This window comes from Chenopodium quinoa, unplaced genomic scaffold, assembly GCF_001683475.1.
Source record: "Chenopodium quinoa cultivar QQ74 unplaced genomic scaffold, ASM168347v1, whole genome shotgun sequence".
NCBI lineage: Eukaryota > Viridiplantae > Streptophyta > Magnoliopsida > Caryophyllales > Amaranthaceae > Chenopodium > Chenopodium quinoa.
This window is the reverse complement of record NW_018742418.1, coordinates 2,627,870-2,653,623: the sequence shown is the minus strand read 5'-3', so window position 1 is coordinate 2,653,623 and position 25,754 is coordinate 2,627,870. Positions and strand designations below refer to the sequence as shown.

Here is a 25,754-nt window from a genome sequence, read left to right as displayed (position 1 = left end):
CAACAAACATTGGTATGAAATAGAAATATCCCGAGGCTGGCGGTCCATCACTTGTGCACATAAATAAGGACCACAATGAATAGATCATGCTTATAAAGTTTATTCTACGATGATAAATAATCATCACACCAAGAAATGAAGTTAAACACTCAATCATACCTAAGTACAACCAAGCTTTCGCCTCGTCATCACACCATCTAATAAGCAGACTATTCTTGTCCATACACCACCCTACAAACTAATAAGCAATTTCAATAAGGACTTACCCCAGCTGTATAAAAGAATACAACACATATGCACAAAACACAGGCACAAACACATTCAAAGCTAACCACATCGACAAACATATAAGGATAACCCTAACCAAAATGCACTACATAATACTGCATAAGTCACAACAATTTAATCTCTTACATAAACAACAAAAACAATGACAGAACTCATAGTAATTTTATACACTTACAACCCTATGAAAACTATATAGCTAACAAACAAGGCATAATGAAAGTGAAATCTTTGAAGACAAAAAAAAGAGCAGCACTTACAAGAGCACTTCTTTCAGCAGAGATTAAACAACCACCAAAGCTACAAGAACAACAAAAAGAGGAAAACAGAAAATCAATCTTTAACAGCTTCATGTAAAATAAAACCAAACAATATGAACCTTAACAACCCAAACAACACAAACCACATATGCACAACAAGATCAGCACATTCAAGGAAGTTTGCATTTTATGTACACTTATTTACCCAACAGCAGAATAGGAGGAAGTCTTAAAACTTCACCAGCAAGTCAAGGCAACATAATTTGCACACCAAGGTAGAAGAAGCTATATTTGGTATCTTCATCTATATACTCCAACTGAAGTAATGAAAGGGAGGACAATAAAACTGCACAATCAAGGATTTTACTATTAACAAACCAAATGTACAAGATCAACAAAATAATAACCATAATTAGGATCAAACCTCAGCCTCAAAGATCAACTTCCTTTCATCTTTTCTTCCTGCTCAGACACACTGAACTTAATTAGACCCTATTTATACCCTCCAAATTGTAAGTGAGAGCAAATATGTAATTTGTAAATTTAGTGAAATAGGCCCCCTTTTTTAACCCAAAAGCCCTTTTACATCATTACATGTATCCTGTCCAAGTAAAGAAAAAGTAAACTCTGAAAAGTAAGAGTCTTTAACATCAAAGAAAAAGCTCATGTAGCTATACTCATCAATACTAATAACAACTACATGATTCCACAACAAATAACCTAAATTACCTATAGACAAACACAATAATCGCTGGGTTTTAGACTGACTTAAGCAGACCAGGGCACACCCCCAGTTTTTGACTGCCAAACTCAATAACAATAAGCGTTTAAAAATACTGCATTTCACAACAAATTACCTAAAGTTTTATACCGACTCAAGTAGACTAGGTGCACCCCAGCTGTTGATTGCCAAATTCAATAACAATAACTCTTTAAAAATAACAAAGTGTTATGAAATAAGCCACTTGCTAGCACGCCTAATAGATCTTAATTGTGACAACCAAGTAAGTAGCTAAATTCTTTAAAACAAAATTACAAAGAACAAATACAAACAAAGCATAATCAAATGATCTTCACTTAATCTACATCCACTAATATTCACTGAACAGTAAGCATTCTAAGCAGATTTACAATAACAAATTGTGGCTTTACATAAGCAATTGATCTTTAATAAATCTTCATCCACTGAAAATAAATGGACATTAAGCATTCTAAGTTGAATTACAATAACAAAACATGGCTTACAACACTACATACTACAATCTTCATGAACAAATGTTTAGCCTTCAACAATTGCTTACTTCCTAATCCAAAAAAAACAAACAAATACAAACTATTACATAAAATCAATACATAACATTAATCCAGCAAAGTAGTTGATCCTAAGGGAGTCAGCAACAGTCACATCCCCTTGCACATGTGGAATACCATCCAGCAAACACATGTACACAACAAACAAAGCCTAATCAGCACAGTCCAACCCCACAAACAAATCAAAGCTATAATAGTCAACAATTGCAAGTGAAGGAATCTACCAAGGGCAGCAATGTTTACCAAATTACCAGGGGCAGAGGAGTTTAACAAGGGCAGAAAAGTACTTGCACTTTTTAGGGGTTTGTTAAACATCGCCCGAAAATTACGATATAAAGCCCACAAATATGACTTGGTGTGACAATTATGCCCATTTTCTAAAATTGAACAAATCTCGATTAAAAAATGTGGAGCCGTAATAGCTCGCCGGGGGAGACCGGAGGGCAGGCCGTAGATGCGGGGGACGCCGGAGGTACGTCGTCGTCGACGGAAAACAAGATAAGTCACCGCTAAAATTCACGGTTTACCGTAGGAGTGGCTCTAGCGCCTAGGATGGACGCCCTCACCGTAGCATGGACGTCCAAGCCAGACGCCAGAACCACCACACCGACGTCCAGCCCAGACGCCCAGACCACCAGACTGGCGTCCTGGCCAGGCGCCACTCCACTGGCTGAGGCGGCCCTGCCAGGCGCTAGTCCAGTGGCTGTGGCGGCCTTGGCAGACGCCACCTATATATATATATATATATATTTTCTTTTTTGATTTTGTTCTTGTTTTTAATTTTTTTTTTTAAAAAAATCGAAAATGATTTTTTTAAAAAAATTGAAATGGGTTTTTTTAAAAATAATTTTGAAAATTCGAAATAGGTTTTTTTAAAATTAAGTTTGAAAATTCGAAATGGTATTTTTTTAAATTTAGTTTGAAAATTCGAATTGGGTTTTTTTAAAAATTAAGTTTGGTTGTTGAGAAAGGTTTTTTTTTTTAAATTAAGTTTGACAATTCGAAATTGTATTAAAAAAAATTGGAAATGGTTTTTTTTTTTTTTTTGTTTTTAATTTATTTCAAATTGAAAATTCAAAACGGTGTTTTTTTAAAATTATGTTTAATAATTTAATGTGTTTATGTATGTAGTGAGTAGATTTGTGTTAATGTATACCAAAATATTTAATTGTTTATGTGACTTTTATAAATGATTGTGTTTAAAATTTGTATGTGTATGTGTATGAATAATATTATACATAATTATGTTTTTTTTTGTGTTAATTCTGTGTAAATATAGAAATTAAATGTATTATCCGTTAAATGTATTTATTATAATATATAATTGATGCAGGATTATGGTGGAGACGGAAATGATTACAGTGGGATATTTGGACATGATGGTTCATTCGAAGAAGCTCAACAAGCGATTGATTGGGCAAAACAGGTTGCAATTGCAGCTGGATTTTGCTTGGTAGTAGTAACTCATAAATCTCAACGGGATGGTAGAATGGATCGCATTTTGAGATGTGACCGTTATCGCAAAAGAGAAGAAAGAGATTTTCGTACAACCACTCGGTTTGATACAAAGCGGAAAGGTTGTGTGTGTGAGTTCAGAGTAAAGGTCCGACAACTACGGAGTTGTGACGGTTGAGAAGTGATTGGTTACTCTAAATGGGGTATCATAACCATGAGATGATAGTATATGAAGAGGGTCATCGACAGCTGAGCGGCTTAAGTCCTGCTGCGAAACTAGTTGTGAAAGAAATGAGTGATGCTCAAGTCAAGCCTGGTAAAATATTAGCATCTGTGTTAGAGAAATTTCCAGAAGACCATCCAAACCGAAGACACATCTACAACGTCACACAGCAACTCAGGTTTGAACGGTCAGAGGGAAGGAACCCTATACAACAGCTGCTACACCAGGCACAATCACGTGGTTACCTGTTCTGGTTTGATTCTGATGAAGATACAGCGAAGGTGACTCATCTTTTCCTTGTGCATCCTGATTGTGCTGATATGATCAAGTCTTGGCCATTTGTGATTTTGATCGACTCAACGTACAAGACAAACAAGTACAAGTTTCCACTGGTTGAGATCATGGGGATGACTCCAACGAACCAGAACTTTCTGATTGGTCATGCAATCATCAAGGATGAGACGGCTCCAAGTTATTATTGGGTCTTGGAGAAGCTGAGAAACTACATCGGGCCTAATATTCATCCAGCAGCCATCGTCAGCGACTGTGAGGGAGGTCTCTTTGCCCCCATACCAGAGCTGTTTCTAGAATCGAAGCACTTATTGTGCACATGGCACATCAACAACTGCGTGAAAGTGAAAGCCTACAACCTTTTCAACAAGAATTTGGAAATGGCAGAGAGATTGGTGAATGGTAAGTGGCGGAAGATCCTACAGGCTACCACAGAGGAAGCGTACGAGCGAGAATTGGCTAACTTCAGGGATTCGTACCAGTGGTGTCCGGCACCGGTGGACTATGTGATGCAGCAATGGGTCCCTCATAGGGAAAAGTTTGTCAAATATTGGACAAACCAGGTACTTCATTTCCGGAACACTACAACATGTAGAGTTGAGAGCGCTCATAGAGCTACCAAGGACTGGATTAATTCATCGACCGCTGCTTTGGATACACTGTTCGATAGACTTAACAAGTCAATTGAAACTCAGAAGAACGGCATCAGGAACTCTCTAGAGGACTCCAGACGACGACATGGTACGATGTATAGCCATTTCATATTTAAGATTCTCTATGGTCGTGTGTCGCACTACTGCTTGGGGTTGATTCTCACTGAGCTGAACAGGATGAGGGACTTGGCTGACGAAGTGTATGCTCGGTGTGGGTGTGCTGTTTCAGTAACTCATGGATTACCTTGCGCATGCACCATTCACCGCGTTATTACAGAAGAAAGGGCGTCGTTACATGTTGATCAGGTTCATTCATTCTGGCGGACGCTCGTTTCCGTACAAGGACAGGATACCTGGGATCATCATGCCGTACTTGGAAGGGTGGAATGATGTAGTTGGAGATGGTAACTGCGGATTCCGGGTCGTGGCTGATGTTTTTCAAATGGGAGAAGACAACTACGGTTTGGTGCGTCAGTTGATGTACAGCGAAATTGCCTCTAACCGAAATGTTTATCGTCATGTGTACCAGGATGACTTGGATGGCGCTCTGTGGCGTATCCGGTGGGGAGGTGGACCTTGCGGTCAAAATCATTATTTTGACGCGCCCCTAGATCTGTTTGCCGTTGCAAACATTTACAAGTGCGCAGTCATGCATTTCGGGCTGGGATTGCATAGTCAAGCTTATTATCCTTGTACCATGGTTCTCCCTTGGCGTTCGCGTGAGACTGTCACCACACCGGTCAGAGAGGTAGCTATTGCGTTTCTTGGGTCTTCATACAGACATTTCATCCGACTAGACATGTCATCCGATTTTCCAGTGCCACCGATTATACCTCGGTGGTACACCATTCGCACAGCGAGCGTAGAGGGTTGGGATGCGCTATATCATGACCGGATCCACGAATGGAACACCCTAGCTGCATTTTACTTTTTTATGTTTACATTCTTCCTATGTAACCTTATTTGTACGTTGCTCTTTTAATGAGAACATTAATTTTTTATATTGTATTGCTTACTGCATTCTATATGTTGCATGGGTAAGTTGCGCGGATCCACGAACGGTTATGTCAAAATTTAAAAACAGCAATGATAATATGTCTAAGTTGAAAGCTAAAAGAACAATCTACAATGTTACAAACTTAAAACATAATGTCCAATTTAATAAATTAAAACGATAATATTTAAAGTGCTCTATAAATAAAATGACAAAACCATCAGTAATCCCTCCTCGACGCCGACTCCCAATGCGCAAGGGTCTGTTCCAGACTATCAACAACAGCTCTCACTGTTGCACTCATGTTGTCCTTCTCCAGAGAGAGTTTCTGTACGTCCTGCATTATCTTTCCCATCCACTGCATACAACAAAAAATAAAAGATGAAATACAATAACAACATATAAAACTTGATTAAAAAACAACGATAAATATTTTATGAGACATATCGCTTCCATGGCAGTAGGCGGTGGCACATAATCATCATCGCTGTGGTCGAGATCTGCGATCAACCTCGGGTGCGAATACCGGTTGAACCATTCCATGTAGTAGTGGTCACACATGGGAGGAACCCCAGAGGGCGGCCGCTGCAACTCCGTAGTCCATAAGCGGGCCACCATCGGAAACTGGTCCCACGTCCCAGTCATGATATCCGGCCATTGCACGACGTAGTCCCTCGACGATGCAGGTCGGACCGCCTTCATCGGGCATGCCGGGGGAGGAGGGACAACTTGGACAAATCCAAGCTGGCGAAGACAACGCTGGGGCATGTACGCCTCGACGATCTCACGATACTAAGTGAGTCCCGTGTACAGGGTCCTGGGTACCCTAACACTAGGGTTCGGGCCGAAAGGCATCCAGTTCACCTGCACATAGTTTTAAAATTAATAACATGAATATAATATGTGCATATAATAAAATGTAGAAACAATTTATAAACGTTACCTCTAAGGGGGACAACCTGTCCAGCAATAACCGTATCGATTGGAGGCGGTCAACGGACTTCTTCCCCGAGCGCGGACTCCACGCACAAGCACGCAGCATCCCCTCATCAATAGGAACCGGGTCACGATGTGGTCGCAATGCAGGAAAGTACTCGTATATCCAGGTCTGCAATAAAGTCAGACACCCAGTGATACCTGTCGCGTCAGCCCGACTCGCAAATCCTAGTTGGCGATACAAATACGCCAACGTAGCCGATCCCCAAGAAAACTGGCCTACGCTGTTGGGGTCACACGCCTCTACTACGTCGCGTGGCCTGAGCTTGTTTCCGCCGCTCTTATCCGGAAACAAGGTACATCCGAGGAGTAGAAAAACATAAGCAGCCAATTGTGCGTCGTGCGTCCTACGTGCACTGGGGTACAAACACCGCTGCAACACGGATGCGATCTTCACACCGCCGTGTTCCCAAACACCAAGCGCCTCGGTGTACAGTGCAACCCTGTCCACCGCCAACAACTCCGCCAGCAAATCTGCCTGATCCGCATCAGCCACAGCACAAAGTCGTTTACCCTCAACACGAATCCCCAGAATGGACTCGACGTCATGTAACATGATCGTCATCTCACCAAACGGAAGGTGGAAAGAGTTTGTATCCGGCTGCCATCACTCAACGAAAGCCGTGATCAGCGTACTGTCAATCTTATCGTGCATGGTGGCAGGAACGTGATTCACCCCAGTGCCCTCCAGTCGCTCGAACATCTCGCTCTCCGCCGGCCAAGCCTCAGCCCATGTATGCAAAAAGCTACAAGTATTTTCCCGGGTATGACATTTCAACAACCCCGTATCTGAAGGCCTCTCCTGGTCCTCCCAAATACGGGCAGCTATGTGTCCTAGAAAGCTAGGAATCACACTCCCGTCAACAGGCCCACCGGGCACCTCACTCCTAACAACCCAAGAATCATTAACGACCCTCGACCGTTTCCTGCTTGCCCCAGATACAGTGGACGCTGATGACGTGCCAGATCTACTAACAAACCTACCACCCTACCCTTACGCACCTCCACCATATGTGTCTTGTACATGTCATCAACCCTCTGACTGAATGGACCGTAATCATCATACGGTCCACTCCCATCGTCCACATCCTCATCCTCATATGCGCCCTCCTCCTGCTCCTCCTCCTGGTCACCCTCCTCAGCATCATCATCGTCATCGTCATCGTCATCCTCATCCCGACGGTGGATCCGTTCTCTACGAGCCGAGGCCGAAATACCACGATATCTAACATGTCTATGCCCCGACCTCTCCACTGAATAGCTTCTACTAAGAAGCTCTACATTCTTCCCCGCACCATGACAACCCAGTGAATTCTACAAAAAATTTAAAAATATATAAACATACAAAAGTTTTTTAGAAAAAATAAATAACTACCTACAGATACAAAATACCAACACTTCCAAGATATCGTCATGTTTATAAACATAAAATTAATAAAGATTATAAAAAATCAAAGACATAATAACTAAATAGGACACAAAACAAAAATTTCAAATTATTTCAACTAATTAAACATAGAAAAATATTATACGGCATACACAAATACACACATAATACCCTAATATATTACAAAATTTATGATTTCAAAAAAAAATAAAAATTATTTCAAATAATTAAACATAAAAAATAAAAAACAAATATATTACACATACACAAATACACACATAATACCCTAATGTATTACACATTTTAAATAAAAAAAACAATTACACATTAACACAAACAATTTCCACATACTACATCAATTAAGGCATAAAAATGTTTAAACATCAAACATAAAAAAAATAAAACATAAACACAAAAAAAAAATCTGATTTTATAAAAATAAAATATACACGATTTATAAAAAAAAAACACATAAAGTTTATAAATATTTATTAAAAAATAAAACACATTAACAAAAAAAAATTAGACATAAAATAAAATTATTTTAAATAAAACTAAATTTCTGATTTTGCAAAGTAAAAAAACAAAAACAAAAAAAACAAAAAAAAATCAGAAAAACAAAAAAAAAAAACAAAACCAAAAAAAACAAAAAAAAAACAAAAAAAAAAAAAAAAAAAAAACAAAAACAAAAAAAACAAAAAAAGAAAAAAAAAAAAAGGACGGGCGCCTGGCCAGGACGCCCACCCACTGGCGGTGGCGCCAGCTCCGGCAGCCGTAGCCAGTGGGCAGGCGCCTGAACTGGACGCCCACCCATTGGCACAGGCGCTTGATCTGGACGCCACAACCAATGGGCTGGCTTCTGGTTTGGACGCCTGGTCCGGTGGCTGGGCTTCCAAGCCAGACGCCACGCCACCGGCCTTGGCTGCCGGACTTGCCGCCCCACCACGCGCCACCGTCGCCTTTTTTTTTTTAAAAAAAAATTATTAAATAATTACCTTGCCACCAGGTCGCCGCCTTTCCTCCGCCGTCGCCGCCGCCACCTCTTTCCCTTGCCGCCTCGACATTGTCGTAATTAATTTTTTTAAGAGAGGTAGATTTTATGATTTTTTTTAGAGAGAAGTAGAGAGTGTTTTTTTTTTAAAAGGAAAAGGGCAATAAAGTCACACCAAGTCATATTTGTGGGCTTTATATGGTAATTTGCGGGCGAAGTTTAGCAATTCACACTTTTTAAGGGGTAAAATAGTCAGCACACTATTACTAAGGGAAAAAACCCCCTAAGTTCTCACTTTTAATAGTTAGTTATAGATAGATTATAGATATAGATATAGATTTTTTTTTTTATGTATGCAACCTTAAGGATTACATAAAAGCATTAAATATGCCCCATATTTCCTAAAGTAGTACTCCATAATCCTTATTAGTTTAGAACTATAAATCAAACTTAGGTCTATTGGTGTCAGTAACAATACTTATTTATTACCTAACATTTTTACTTTTAACGATTTTAAGCAACATTCCATTTTATTTTTAAATTTCACAAACATGCTTTATTGTGGTCAAATAATATCGATGCCTTTGATGACCGTTGGTATGCAAGTTTTAACAAGTGTCAATATCTGACATGACACTATAACATGACAAAAATTAAGCGAGAGAAAACGAACATGTGTTGATAGACCCAAATAGAATCTAATTTGATCATCTTTCATGTAGAGTAGTAAGTAAAATCCTACCTTTTATACATTTTTTTAATAAATTCGGGAGTCAATTCAAATCAAAACTCAAACCCAACTTGTTTACACAAAATTTGAGCTCTAGATTTTGTGTAGCCTACCAATCCAAATTTCCAATTACCATGTAGAGTTAGAGGTGTCAATTCGGATGTTCGGATCGTGTCTGATGAAAGGTCGGATCAAATTTTTAAAATTGAGTCCTATTAAATTATTATGTCCACCTAAGTTGAAGTATGAATTGAATACTTTTCGGGTCGATTTTAAATTGGGTCGAATCGGGTGTGATTTTAATACCTCCGTATGGAGTTATAGTGTTATAGACTCCCTTTGTCTCCCTCATCTACCAAAAAAAACTCCCTCAAAATTTTGACCACTTTCTTTTTTTATTATTTATTTTTTATCATCAAAAACACCAGTGTACACAGATCACAAACCTTAATACACAATTCTGAAACTCGGCTGAATCAAACACTCAAGAGCTTCAAATTGCTCTCCAATGGCGTAAAATAAATTCACCCTAATTTAAACAGATAAAACCACCATTTCCATTTTTCATTTTCCAAGCTTCGATTAACCAATTTCCACCAGATCTCTTTTCCTTCTTCTTCATTGATCTGAATCTTTCCCTAATTTTGAATAATCAGAGTGATAATAATTTTCTAGGGTTTCTGCTGAATTTCTTCGATCGAAGAAAACATGTCGGGAGCGGCCTCAGCGCTGTTCCTTCTAGACATTAAAGGTAGAGTTCTCATATGGCGGGATTATCGTGGTGATGTTTCAGCGGTTCAAGCTGAGAAATTCTTCACCAAGTTCATCGAGAAAGAGGTTTGTTCTGATCTATCTAACCTATTGCTTCATTTTATGATTATAATCAAGTTTAATTTTGATTATTAGTAGTGTTTTTTGGCTGATCTGATTAAATTGAGACTGTTTATACAATTTTTGAATGTTTAGTTTGTATGATTTTCCTATTTTTAGTTGTTTTACTCGTATCTATATGTTATTGGGGGGCTTTAAATTGAGCTTATTTAGTTAGTAAAGCTCGATTTTCGCTATCGTTAATGACATAGATCCCATTTGGAATGATGTATTTGATTGGCAACTGTAATGTAGGAAGAGGTTTCAGGTTTGGCCCATTAGGAAATCAATGGTGGTTCCGAGATCTTTGGTAGCTGACTAGCAGTAGCAACTTTTGCCTGCTATATTGTTGTTGAGCTTAGCATGTGAATTGGGGTTGAAGACTTATACTGATTTGCAATCTTATTAGCTGGTTCTTTTGCTTTTATCTGATTGTAAGAAAGCTTTGTGTTTGACTTTGACTTTGAGTTTTAAGGGCAGTTATGTTTAGTGATCAATGTTACTTTGAGATTTGTAGTTTAGACAATGGCATTGGGGGATTGTTTGAAAGTCTCAAATGGACTATTTACAAAGAGTAATTTGTGTTTATGGATTTGTTTGAAGGTTCCAAGAGTGATAATGTACTAAAATTGTGAATTAGGAAATTAACACTAAGTGATATAGATTAATGTTAAAACTATATTTGGCAGTGGACCAACCGAAGGTTCATCTCTTTGGGGAATTTGTGGTTGTCACAATTGATAGAAAGGTTTTGTTTGGTGATTTCCCTTACTAGTACAGGGCATTTGCAATAAAGAGTCGGCAAGAGCTTCTTTGTAAGTGGTAATACCACACCTGTTCATAGTAGCAATGTTTGCTTAAGTTTCTCTGTCCTTTTATGGTATGCCTGATTGCCTGGTAGGTGAATCTTATTTTTTTTTTAATTTTTTATTTTGTCAATTGTTGCTTGTTTCAGGGTGATCCACAGTCTCAAGATCCAGTTGTGTATGATAATGGGGTTACATACATGTTTATACAACACAACAATGTGTATTTACTTATAGCTACTCGGCAAAACTGCAATGCTGCTAGTCTTCTTCTCTTTCTCCACCGTGTAGTTGATGTAAGCACCATTGGTAATCAGTGTTGGTGTACTCTTTTATTTTTATTTTTCTATTTCCATATGTTTGTCATCATTTGCAAAAGATCTGCATTTTCTGGTAGACCCTTTATCTGAGAACAACTTTCATATGCAGGTGTTCAAGCATTATTTCGAAGAGCTAGAAGAAGAATCACTTAGAGATAACTTTGTTGTAGTGGTAAGAGGTATTTTCTCTCTACTTAAGACAATTCTGGTATGGCTGAGATTGATGCACTGATGCTATGCCTCATCTGCAGTATGAGTTACTTGATGAAATTATGGATTTCGGCTATCCTCAGTTCACAGAAGCAAAGATCCTTAGTGAGTTTATTAAAACTGATGCTTATAGGATGGAAGTCACACAGAGACCTCCTATGGCTGTGACCAATGCAGTTTCATGGCGTAGTGAAGGAATATCTTACAAGAAGAATGAGGTCGGTTTGTATTTCTAAGTTTTGTTTTCAGCTTTTTTAACTTGCACTCATTGATCGGCTTCTCTCTTCTATTACAGGTATTTTTGGATGTTGTTGAGAGTGTCAATATACTTGTAAACAGCAACGGGCAGATTATAAGATCAGATGTTGTTGGGGCATTGAAGATGAGAACATATTTGAGGTTGGATTATATTTCCTTCCTATTGTTGCTAGAATAAGATCAAACTTTCAGATGTTGCTTTATTATGTCTTTTGACTTTTTTTTTTCTTTCTATTGCTTGAATTTCGTTCATGGTCCATGACATGCTCTGCTTATAAATGACTCCTTTATCTTCTTTCTTTGTGTGCTATATGTGCATGTTTGTGGTCTTTTGTGAAACTGATCCTATTTCTTATCTCGGGGAGGGGGGGGGGGGGGGAGGATTGCAGTCCTTGTGTTCAGTTAATATTACATATTTACATCGAACAATAAGTGTGGCTTTTAAATTTTTTTACATCACTTTATTAATTCTATTCTTCTGTGATAAAGCTTCTGTAAGGTTGCATTTTTTCAATGGTAAAGTTAGCTCTATACTGCTTGTTTAGTCATCCATGAATTGAAAGGTATTTGTAATTTCTCTCCAGGTTTTAAAAAAATGTATCAAACCTAATAAGTGACTAATCTCCTTTGATGTAAAAATGGAAAATGAATAATATTGTTGAATCAAGTCAATTATCCTTGAATATCTAAGCTCTTGTTTTTTATTTTATTTTATTTTTAACCATTTGCATCCTCTGTGGTTATATACTTATATTTTAATCTTCTTTGTGGCAGTGGGATGCCTGAATGTAAACTAGGCCTGAATGATAGAGTATTACTGGAGGCTCAAGGACGAACAACTAAGGGGAAGGCTATCGACTTGGACGACATCAAATTTCATCAGTATGTTTAACTAATTTAAGATTAAGTTGTAGTAGCTACTTTTTCTTTGTTTATGTTGGTAGTTAGTAGGTGGAATACATGGTTGGTAAGTTCTTGTAAAATGATTGATCGTGCTTTCCCTTCTGCTATAGGTGTGTACGTTTAGCTCGTTTTGAAAATGATAGGACCATATCATTTATACCGCCAGATGGGTCGTTTGATCTCATGACATATAGACTCAGTACTCAGGTTCACTTCCATGATTTCTCTGCACTTTCTCTCCTCTTTGCCACTTGCCCCGAAGACATTATGTTTTTTCTTCCTTTATAATGGTTTTTGATATTATTTTGCTTCAGGTGAAGCCTCTAATTTGGGTTGAAGCCCAGATTGAGAGGCACTCCAGAAGCCGTATTGAGATTACAGTGAAAGCTAGAAGCCAGTTTAAGGAGCGAAGGTATAGCTGTAATGATTGGTCAATCATGTCTTGTGCTTTCTTCTGTCCTCTGTACTAGTGTAACTGTACATTATCTAAGTTTCTTGTTTGTGTGATCTCTATATTATAGCACTGCAACAAATGTTGAGATTGAACTACCAGTTCCATCTGATGCCACCAATCCAAATATTCGCACCTCGATGGGATCTGCTGCTTATGCACCTGAGAAGGATGCTTTAGTCTGGAAAATAAAATCTTTCCCTGGTGGCAAGGTAAAATGTTGGAATTAAAACCTGCCTTTTATGAATCATTATGACATAACTCTAAAGGCTCTAATTTAATAGGATTTGCAATTTGTTCTTTAATACTTTGTAATGAACAAATTTCAGGAATACATGTTGAGGGCGGAGTTTAGTCTTCCTAGCATCACTAGTGAAGAGACACTACCTGAAAGAAAAGCTCCTATACGGGTGAAATTTGAAATCCCGTATTTTACAGTGTCTGGAATCCAGGTATGAAAACTTGGAGATTTTGAAAAAAGCATGCAATATTTCTCTGTTCTTGGCTTCTTGCATCATGATCTGGTTCTGCTTGCTATCTTTTTTGCTTGGCGTGTGACTACTTATATCTTTAGGAGAACACAGACATTGGTAAACATATAAATAGGTTACATAGTTGTGGTAGGATTTTCTTCCGCCTCATTTAACATAGTTTATTTTTTGCCTGGTTTGTGGTGTTACCTATATTACTTAGTTGAAGAAGGAGATTTTTGGAAACATAGTAATGAAATATGTTCCCTTCTCCACATCCTGATCAGGGATGATCATCTGCGTCCGATGATCGTATTTGTCCAATTAATCGAATTTTAATTTTGTTCAACGATCATATTTCTTTTCTGCTTCTCCTTTGAACATCTCTACATTGTGGACTGCTGTGCTCTGTAATATTACCCATCTCTTCACACACCTTTAGTAGTAAGCTAGTATTTTTTGATTAATGGAATCTGAAAACCCTTTTCTCTTTCAGCTACTTCTTGGACATGAATCATTTATGTAAGATTTTCATTCTGATCTCTGTCAGGAACCAGAGATAAATGTGCCCCAAATTGGCATCTTCGGGTTATTCTTAGTAGTTAGCCCTGTTATGTTTTTTGCCCCACCCTATACACAACTGTAAACTTTGCATCTGTTATGGTCGCTTTCATGGTTAGAATGTCAACTTGGCTTGAGTTGAAACCAAATTAAACCAGTTGCCAGTTAATTTCATTTTACTATTAAGTCATTGCACCAGCTCCACTTCTTTTCTGCAGTGATAATTGATGGTTTTATACTATTATAATATAAACTTGGGAACAATAGTTGAAACATCAGTGATATTTTGTAGAAAGAAGCCAACGAAAAGTGATTATACTTAGCACTTAGGATTAGGGTTATGCTATTTGTTTTTGTTGAATTGTGAAAGAAAAAGTCCGAGAGAGGAACTAAGGATACCGGAAGAATGAGGGAGGAATTGAGGAAAAAGTAGGAGTGTGTGTGTGTATGTGCGGTCCATTCCACCTGTTCTTCTCCTATTTAATCTCCGGAGTTTGACTCATTTGGGCTCAAACCAACCTTAATCTAACTAAATCATCCTAATTATCAACCCCAGGACACCCTCTTATTTGATTCATCCTATCAGCTTCCGATCGAAACTGGCAGACATGAGGCAACAATGCTGCCCCCTTTGTTATCTGGGCTTCTTTTTAGCTCCATCATGTATTGGGCTGCAGATATTTAGATAGGCTAGCAAGTGAGCAACCATTCTGTTTTTATTATCCACAATTTTGCTTATCTAATCTCCCTATTGCTCCAGTGCTGGGATTAAATTATAGCAATGCTTTGGACTTACACTTGAGGAGGGTCACCCCCATGACCGAGAGATAACAGAGTTCAGTTTTTTGTGTGACCTTTTGGATACAATTATAGGATGTGAAGGATTCAAGAGTGTAAGTGGGAGATTCTGAAGGGCTTTTTTTTCCCCATAGTATATCATTTATTTATTTATTTATTTTTATCGTCCCCCTAGATATCCTTTTTTCCCTTTAAGCTGAGGTTTTGTGTGGACTTTAGCTTTGGTAATTGGTACGGCTCAATACTAATGATATGCTCCAAAAGCGGTGGCAAGGGATTGCTTTATTACCTGACATTTGCTTGCTTTATTCGGCTAATAGAGAATCTTCACTTGATGCATGCTGTTTGCTACCTTTGGAAAAGACTCTTTGCAGGCCGTGAAGAGTTTTGGGGCAGATCTTCAAGTTACTGTAGTGGGGTTTGGTACAGGAAAGGAGAAGAAATTGCTTTGGTAAAAAGGCGATAATGGCTTTTTTTTGGTGTGTCTGGAGTGGAATGGCCTTTTATTTTTGTAAATGGTCTTGCTGTCTTGCGTGATTAATGTGGGATAAAGTAACTTTATAGCGCTATCCCAAATTACTCATTTGGGGACGTACAAAATCAATGTGCTATGCAACAACTAAGGTCATAAGGTGGCCAGAGCAATAAATTAGGAGAAAGAGTAACGAGGATTACAATTTGGAGTGTCTGTCATGATTAATGTAGTTTATGGTTTGATCCCACATTCTAGCTTTGAACCTTTCCTATTTTCCTTGGAGAGTTTTCCTCTTCAATTTGAAGTCTAATGGTTATTAAGGCCTCAGGTCTTTGGTGCTCACCCCTTTGAATAGCTTGCGCATGTTGCCTTTGTGCAGAGGATGAAAAATCAGTAGTTTGTTGTTGTGTCAAATGACCTGGTAAGGCTTAAGATGTTCTGGTGGCATGGGAAAGGAAGATCAATAGAAAGTGAATTCTTATGCTAAACTAGATTCCTATGGAACTTGGCTGTACATGTACAAGAAAAGGAATAAGCAAGTATTTTATTTGGGGCAAAGCTTTCTCACATCCTACTTATTACTTCGTATGTTGTTTTAAGGGTTTTAAGTGTTAAAGCTGTTATTTTAAGGATTTGGGCAAGTTTACTAGGCAGGTCAATTTTGGTTAAAGGTTGCAAATTATTCATGGTTTTTCAGTTGACCCAACAGATTGAGGTCGCATAAATTTTTAGTTGTATGAGTGTATGACTACTTAGCCTAAACTTTTGTAAATTTTCGGATTATCCTAAAAGGTTGAGCTCACATGTACCTGTGGGTTCTATTTAAGAAAATTCTGTTCAAAATTTCTGGTTGGTATTAGGGTTGGGTTTCTGGTCATGTCTTTTTATTTTAACATGCCTGTTGAAGCCAACTGCCTTTTTATGAGCATCATTATGAAAGTGTAATTGCTTGGCTGGGGGAGAAAGGGCTTGTTTTTGGAACTGAAGTGATATGTGATTAATATTCTGATGTCTGAAACTGTTGCTGAGGCAGATGTGTTGCCCAAGAGGACAATGACTATAAAGTAGTGCATACCCCATTAATATACCGCCAGGAATAGGGCACAGCCAACTGTAAGATGCAAACCGGACATTTTCATTTGGCTGACCTTGTATACTGTGTAGTAGCTCTTTGTGATAGCTTCACTGCTATTGTTGCCCTTTCCAGAAAAGTCCACTATTTCATTATCTGTAGTCCCGTTGAATGTCCATCCCAAGTGCTCAAGTGGAAATATTTCCCGTTTGAGATATGAAGTATAAATTTTGGTGGGTCCTGGAAAAAAAAAAGGACAATGTAGTTCGAAAAGTTGAGAAACCAAAATTCCAAAGTGTTCTAAATCTTGGTAAGTGGACAAAGGTAAAAGTGTTGCCTTATGGCCATGGTCTATACATCCCTTGCATATGTTGCCGACTTTGATCTTGAATTGGTTGATATTGAACATTTTACTTTTTTAGGTGATAAACCCGGAGTGTTAGAATTAAATCCATCATTTTACTAATGGCCTATGTTATTTTCTTGTCTGGTCAGTTACTGCAGTCAGTCATATTGTCATGCCTTATACTTTCCCTGTTTGGTGTGTGCTTTCGTTCTTTGTTTGCTCTGCTAATTGTCCTTTGAGCTCAAAACAGCTGTGATGTATATCTGCAATACTTGGATCTGCAGGTTCGTTATCTTAAGATCATTGAGAAGAGTGGATACCAGGCTCTGCCATGGGTGAGGTACATAACAATGGCTGGTGAGTACGAGCTGAGGCTAATGTAATTCAACTGGTGATCCAAGTGCTATTTGGTATGTTTATTTGTATTTCGGGGAAAAAACTGGAGAGTTGGACTAAAATGAGCATGAAGCAACTTTGATTTCTTTTTATGGGTAGAGCAGTCCCTTGTGACGTATCTCCATTCTCGAGCTGATGAGTCTGTGTCATTCATTATCTTTGTGGCATACACTTGAGAGTCTGTGATTGTGAGTTGAGCCTTAGCCGATAGCGTTTTGTTTTAATCTTTTGCTAGTTCATGTGCAGAATTTTACTTCACTGATGTGAAGATTGTGTTCTGCTGGTAATTTGATCTGTGAAAATGAATTTTTGCCCGTCACTTTTAATTCATTGTTTCAGGATTGGTGATGTGGTTCATGTAAGAGAATATGAATACCTGTTATGAAATTTGTAATTCTATCTAATTATCTCATTCTTTTCACTAAGATTTCAGTAGATTGATACTTTGAAATGAAGTGAATCATTACTTCCCGATTTTAAAGTTCCATTTTAAAACGAGAAACACCTTCTATCCTATATCCTTTCAACTGTTTTTAAAGGTCAAGTACACACATTGAGGAGATAGTTTTGCATTTCTCTTCGCCAAATAACATTGCATTGGAATATTGAGTAATAGTGTATTGATATCCTAAGTGGTGAATAGTATGAAATCATTTAGTCAAGGGTTTGGTTATATGTAACAGTGTGTTGGCTATCAGTGATGTTGATCTTGGATGCCAATCTTCCTCAAGAGGCCTTAATATGCTTTCATTTTAGGACGTATATACTAGACAAGTAGACAACTAGACATTGCCTTCCCTCAGGCCATTTAGTTTGGGAGATTTTTGCCAAGATTTTGGAGAAATTTCGTAATCTTTAACCATATCCTGAATTGTGATTTTACTCCATTTATAGTTTAATGGTAGTATCACCTTAAGGATGATTGAGTTTTGGAAAGGAAAATGAAACAAAATGAATACAAATTACAAATGAATCAATGGGTGATATCAACATTAACATTACTCCAACGTCTTTAAAATCGTTGAACCAGTATCCTTTATAGAGAGAAGTATATGAGAGAGTAATGAGGCTAATAATTGCTAATTTGCAAGCAATTGAAACGGTTTCCACAATGGCTTTTTCATGATCATGTAGCAAATTTAGGAGAAGGATAGATGCTTTTATAAAAACAACAATTTCAGTGACTTCATTGCAGAGAACCTATCAGATGAAAGAATCCAAATATGCTGATCAAAGGAGATTAACGAAACAAGTTGACTAGAAGAGGATAGAAAACCTTGGATAAAACCGAATATTAAGTCTTACAACAAACAAACCCTACATCATACTCGACCACCATGCTAAAACCAAAAATTACCGCTATATATATTGCAGGATGATCATATTTCTACGACTATTTTACAATGACTACATTTTTTACCGCCATCAAAGATATGCACCGCACCTTTGATCTTGTATACTAATATATTTTTTCTTATTCATTATCAAGAGTGCATCTTTCTATTTAAATGGCTTTGACAAGATTGTAGTCATTGCAAACGCTTCCTGTACTAGGGGAAATACGCGAAAACATACCTACTAGGGCCTCTACCCACTCTTTATTCTTAAGTTTGCTTTTATTTCTACTGGCAGTACTGCTGCTATCTTGTCTAGCTAGCTGTCGATCTACTCAAGAGTAGAGAGCCTCTCTAGGAACTGGTTGAAGGTGTCATCACTCTCTAGCATGCTAACCCTTATGTACTTTGAGGAGACTCCAAACTTTGGCCCTGCCCTTGTTCTGATCTTTAGCTCATTCATCAGCTTTTCGGCATCTTCACCTGTTTTCAACTCCATCCATGCATATGCTGCAAGCAGAAGACTCGAGTTAATTATAAATATTACAAACAAATAGCATATAACTTTGAAGCAGAGTATATATATCACATAGTATGCTTACTTCATTAGGCTTTTATGTGAAAATATTAGAATTCTAAGATTATACCTGGATTAGGATGAGAGGTCTTTTTCATGAACTTGCAATACTGTGGGGAATAATCTGGCAAGTTGAAGGCACCGCAACGTTTGATGGCAGCTCTCAGTCTTGTCCAGCGCTCAGCCAACATGCGGTGGCTGAACTCAAAAAACTTCTCTAATGGTTGTTCCATCACCTCAGGGTTACCATTGGAAAGCTTACCATTGGCAAGTTTACCATTGGCAAGGCGCTCATAGCTATTAGCAACAAACTCGAGTATCTTTGCTGCTCGAAGTTGCCCTTCATGGCAAGTTCCAATGGTGACCAATGACATTAGTTTTATCATCCTTAATGCAATTTCTTTGTCTTTCACAATCGCCCACCTTCAATATAAACCATAATTACAACTTTAGATAGTATCTCACATATAAATTTGCGTTCTTAGGCTTCATCACGTATATACAAAGAGATCATTCCCCTTATTCTAAGCACTCTCAGAGAGTTAACTTCTCTGTTAGTACACTATTATTTAGCACGGTGTGTACAAATTATTAACCTTACCATTTACCACACATTAAATTTGAAGCATGGTCATGTATAAGGAGGCACAAAAGTTGATTGATGCATATGTAATTATGTACTAACTTGGAACTCAAGTCTCATGTACAATATTTTTATATCAATCAATCAATCAAAGCCTAATTTATATATGCTCATCGAAAATGTTAGTCCTAATTTATACTATAGGGATTCATGTATGACAATGTTTTCGCTAAACAAACCCTTTAAAATTAGGAACCATATCCCAAACAATTCATATATGCTGAGTAAATATAATGAAAGTTGATGCTTACCCAACACGGGAACCAGCATGGCCAGTGGCCTTAGATAAGGTGAACAACATAACATCATAATCAGCAGGAGCGGTGATGGGTGTATATTGTGGCCAGTAGTAAGCAAGGTCACATATCACCATCCCACCTTCCTTCTTCACCACCGGCTCACGGAGCCTACCATCCGGGTTGTTGGGAGTTGTCACCACTTCAATGTAGGGGCCTTCCTCATCAAAGGTGTTAGCATCTCCCTGCCATTTGTATATCTCCGATTTCTCTTCCTCTAATGCTTCCTCATAGCACTGCCAAGCAAGAGAAAAGGAGAAACTTGTCATCAAAATTCATTTTATGAGTAGTGTATGACCTTATCTTATACCCTAGGATTAAGCCAACATGCATGCACGTATTATCATGAGGGCGTGCTAAATCAATTTTAATCAGTGAAATCGTCATTAAGTACATTTAGGCCTTATTCTTTGGACTTATTTTCAATTCTGTTCAATTCAGTTCAGACCGTTTTAGTAGAGTTCAACTCAGCCCATTCCAGCCAGCTCAAAAGAAAAAGGCAAAACATAAATTAGTCGCACTCATTGAAAATACTTAGTTAGCCATTACAGTATCAATCTTGATCAATAATTGGAAAAAAAATTAACTACAAGCCGTTCAGTTCTATAAAAATCATAAACAAAGCTGTAAAACTTTATGTTTAGAGTCACTTAGCTTCAATTTAGACAACGTTAGTTCAGTATATTTTTAATTGATTACTTCTCTATTATCGGACGAAAATGATTAAGTTGTAATTGCCTTATTTTCTTGTTATCAAAATGGCAAAAATCATAAATTGAAATAACATGAAAAAAAGTGGGTTGTTCGACCGGCCAATTCAACATGATCATCATCAATGCTTCATCTAATTATACACATGACCATGTGCTCATGGTTGTTCATATGGAGAGCATACATCTAAATTTGCATGTGTTAATTTAAAGTAAACTTTCATAATTAACAATATTCTCTTAGCTTTATTTGATTTTTCAATCTTCAATATATAATTTCAAACATAAATGTTTCCACTTTTCGTATAGACAAAATTATTAAATATTCGTAGTATATATTGTCGGTCCATTCTACAATATATTAACACATTAAATGCGTGGCTTCCACAAATGAGTATATATGTAATAATATGAGCTATATATATAGTTGCATTGTAATAATATTTTTTAGAGGACCCATTATCGAACATTAAATTGCTTTTTGAAGCACTTAACATGTTAACCATTACTTAATTCTTAACATTTGACAGCTTTTTACTAATTTTTGATAATTATTAATGCATAAATTAACAAATTTAGGGAAAAGATGGTGAAAAAGAATAAAGGTGCAACATAATTTATTCCCCATTTACATTTTTAGTTCTTGGTCTTTTGTTAAAAGGGATAGATAAAGAAGGATGGGATCAATATAATAAAATTATCCATATATGACTGTAGAGTGAAAAATAATTCAAAAAAATGATTGCAACTTGTATTTTTTTTTAAATATAGAATAATTAGAAAATTAAATGAGAATTAATAAATCATAGAAAAGTCGAGTAAATTAAATTTATGTTCTTTTGCTTATTTTTATGGATGCCAAAATTAAATTAAGTTGGAAGAAATTGAAACATGTTGCATGCAAATGTTTAGAATTAAGTAAGCAAAGGTAGCAGCAACAGACACGGCTTGTAACACGTAAAATAAACCACACTGCACAATTCGTAATTAGCATTTGATACAACCTATATTCTCGCTACCATATAATTTATTATACTTCACTATTATTTGACAGATCAAGCTAATTAATTTCATTCGATTCTAAGAATTATTGGAGTTTATGTAAAAAGTTTGATCAACTAATATAGGTGGGTTATTAATTAAGAGCCAAGTGGTAGAACTCCCACCTCTAAACACACGGATTGCATGTTCGAGTCCTCCTATAATGGGTTAATATTATAAAAGTTGTCGTAAATAATTTTATGCACCTAGGATAAGTGTTACCTATTCTCTTTTACCATGCCAAAAAAAAAGGGGCAAAAAAAATAGTTACCGAGTAATAGGGCTCAGCACAAACAACGGGAATTTGCTTTTTCTTCATATTATTATTTGGTGTTACGTTCACAGTGGATGCTAAGGCACAAAGGGCCACGGAGAACAATTGAGATGATCCTGTTCCTCCAATGATGTACCGGCCTTCGGTCACAGCATTCCCCACCACGCGGTGCACCTGGTGCACGGCTTCACTAAACTCCGGCAGCTGGTAGAAGACGCCACCCTCATCGAAATCAGCAAAGTAGCTCATAAGGTCCGACGCCTTAATGGTCACTTTGCACTTATCATCCACATTCTTCCAAAATGTGTAGTAGATCTTTGGATCACCTCTGTATTCCAAAACAAAAATCAAATGAATAAAACATATTGGTAAGTAACCAAAAAAAAAAAAAAAAAATTCACGTGCAATAATGTAATATAAGAAAACTAGATTAACAAAATGGGTCAAGTTAGGTAAAGTAATAGAATTTCTTTAAGAAAAAGAACAAAAAATAAATAAATAGCGAAAATAATAAGAAACGGTCCAAAAGTTTAAGAAACAAATGGAGTATATAAATATTTAATATTTATTTTTTCTTTTTGGTGCAAGTATTTAATATTTTATGACGTATAGTTATAAAGTGTGCATAATTGCATATAAGGATAGCTAAACAATGCATGCATTTTGAAAGAAAACAGATAAGAAAAGAAAAGAGATAATATTTCGATCTATAAGAAGAAAATGATCTCTTTTAATTTTCATTTGATGGAGATTATTTCTGTAAATAGTTCAATTTTTGTTGTAATTTTCCTTTCATGCATGCATTGAACTAATTTTTTTGTAGAATCTCGACAGATTAATTATGCATTGAACTAATTTTCTTGTAGAATCTCTACACATTAATTTTTATCCAATGCATGTTACCAGAATGATGTCCAGAGTAATTTGGAGAGGATGATACGCATGTCCCTAAAAATAAATCCTTAATTAAGTTTTAAAATGAGTTAATAAGGATTATCCAAGTTTAATTTACAACTAAGTTTATATAAGATAAGATAAGATTAGCTCAAATAATTAAAAATGAGGTGAATAAAACGCATCTTACATATGATACGGAGTTATAGTTAAGTAATACTTCTACGTTATAAATGTAAAGAAAATAAAAAGGTGAGTTTATGTTTGATATTACAATAATTTTGGTCATATGATAAAAAAAAGATATTCCGTATAATTTTTATAACAAGAGAAATTTTGCGGATGGATAAAACTACAATTACATTAAATTAGTATTGAAGTGATTGATAAAAAAAAGTAACTTCAATTTTGAAATTGGAGGATGAATTTAAGGTGTTTTGTTCCACTCTCTTGATAATTTTTGCTCATTTAAAAAGTACAAAAAACACTATGTATATCTGAATACATGTAACAACTTATAATCTAATTGAATATATGTACTTTGATGTATGCATGCATGGTAAAATCCATACCAAATTACTTAGAAATTCTCCCTTTGAATAACATATATATGTGGTATATATATTAACAAGAAATTGTCAAGCAAGTGATGTTACGGTAACTCCCAAAAAAAAAAAAAAAAAAAAAAAAAAATTAAAAAAACGAACAGATGAACAAAAAAACTAACCGATCAAGGCTAATGACAACATCGTTGCCATTGCAATTACCATTACTCTTAACAACACCGTTACCATTGCAATTACCATTGCCATTAGTATGATTAGCAGTAGTAGTATTATTACTTTTCTGCTTTTCCTCAGTAAGACACATATTTTCTTTCTCAATATTATTTAGTACTGAAAATGAGTTTTATGTTGATTCTAAGAACCTTAGCTTCAGCCTATTTATAGGGAAAAAAGTGTGACAAGAGTAATATTTAATAAATCACCAACTTACTATACTTTGGTAGTACTCATTTTTATTTTCGGATATTTTACATTGTCTATTATTTTTTCTTTCTAAATTTATTCAATTATAATTATTTCATGTTTGATGAATTTATTTTTAGTAATTTAATTACTCTTTTCATCAAATCCCACGTGATACTTTTACATATTGTGATCTGGCATGTAAATCATGATGATAGTGCGAAGCTGTGAAGTAATTTGAGGAAACTGTTTTTTGTTAAGTGTGAATGAGATCAGTGGGAGATTTGACCAATTAAATATTTTTATAGTGCTTTTACTGATATTATTTAATACCTAATTAGAAGATTTCCTGCATTTTTATGTGATATTTTGGATGAAATTGTGTAAAAATAAAAGTGATGTGTATGTTTATACTAAGAAGTCGTTTGGTTGGATCATTTACAATGAATTAGAATGAAGCTATAATTCATTTCTCTTTAGCATGAGATTCCATATCAATTCATTTCAATTTAATGAACCAAACTCCTCCTAAGTATATGCTAATTATATGTTAATTATTGGTGGGAGAAATAATCGTCATTATAAAAACACTGATGTGGATGAAATTTAATTAAGCTCAAGTTCATATATGACGTACTTAAATTCAGGTAAGACCTTGACATCAATTGATCGATTAGATTTAAGTTTGAATATTTTTATCGACTAAAATGGATCATTACACCGATTCATTGTTTTAGTTTTTATTTGGAGTTATTGATTTTCTTACAAAGTACAGAATATTGATTAAAAATGATTTTTAGTCATGGATGCTTATTCCTACTAATTAAAATTACAAGGAACATAAAAAAATCCCAGATATTTGGAGGGTTATTTTGTAGCCAAATTATAATATACTGTGTGTTGTCAAATATATATATATATATATATATATATATATATATATATATATGTTTTGTGATTATATTTTATGAACATTTGCCTAAATCTGGCTTTTTAGTATTAATATCATACTTATTAATTAATTTCTTATTTATAGGATTATTACTTTCATATATAGTTATCAATATATTCTTTAATTTGTACATATATTTCTAACACTGTATCTCATAGGATTGTGTTGCAAAAATATAAAAGGCAAGGGCGAGGATGTGATATCGACCTAATTTTAAAAATCTTAGTACCCCTTAACATTTACCATTGAAGCTGCAAGCAAATCCACATATTATTGTAGATTGTAGATCTACATATCATTATTATTGCAATCAAATCCTTAATATTTCAATTGAAGTTGCTCTTATCTAATATCAACAAAGGATGTTAATGAATCTCAAATAAAGCCACAAAATTGTGAATCTCTATTTTGCTTATAATTGAGAAATATAGAAAATTATATTTTATTGAAGGACTTGATGGACCAATACACTAGCTAGTAGACTCAACAAGTCAACAGTCAAGAGGGTAAGGTGGGTTAGAGTAAGGCTATATTTAGTTCAACTTATTTCAGA

The 25,754-nt window shown here is 36.1% G+C and overlaps 2 protein-coding genes across 2 annotated transcripts; one reads left to right on the top strand and one right to left on the bottom strand.

Annotated features, from left to right (window-relative positions):
* Positions 1 to 9,930: 9,930 nt before the first annotated feature.
* LOC110709217 (AP-1 complex subunit mu-2) lies at positions 9,931 to 17,937 on the top strand. The gene is made up of 11 exons (XM_021887429.1): positions 9,931 to 10,413; positions 11,402 to 11,548; positions 11,682 to 11,744; positions 11,824 to 12,000; positions 12,078 to 12,181; positions 12,815 to 12,922; positions 13,054 to 13,150; positions 13,258 to 13,355; positions 13,465 to 13,606; positions 13,724 to 13,846; positions 17,401 to 17,937. The coding sequence occupies exons 1-11, from the start codon at positions 10,285 to 10,287 to the stop codon at positions 17,497 to 17,499; spliced, it is 1,287 nt and encodes a 428-aa protein (XP_021743121.1). The 5' UTR covers positions 9,931 to 10,284; the 3' UTR covers positions 17,500 to 17,937.
* A 763-nt stretch (positions 17,938 to 18,700) lies between these two features.
* Positions 18,701 to 24,182, bottom strand: LOC110707110 (tryptophan aminotransferase-related protein 1-like). Its single transcript, XM_021885130.1, has 5 exons — positions 24,009 to 24,182; positions 22,385 to 22,715; positions 20,318 to 20,598; positions 19,494 to 19,846; positions 18,701 to 19,356 (listed from the first exon to the last, which is right to left on the bottom strand). The coding sequence occupies exons 1-5, from the start codon at positions 24,149 to 24,151 to the stop codon at positions 19,178 to 19,180; spliced, it is 1,287 nt and encodes a 428-aa protein (XP_021740822.1). The 5' UTR covers positions 24,152 to 24,182; the 3' UTR covers positions 18,701 to 19,177.
* Between the last annotated feature and the right edge of the window lie 1,572 nt (positions 24,183 to 25,754).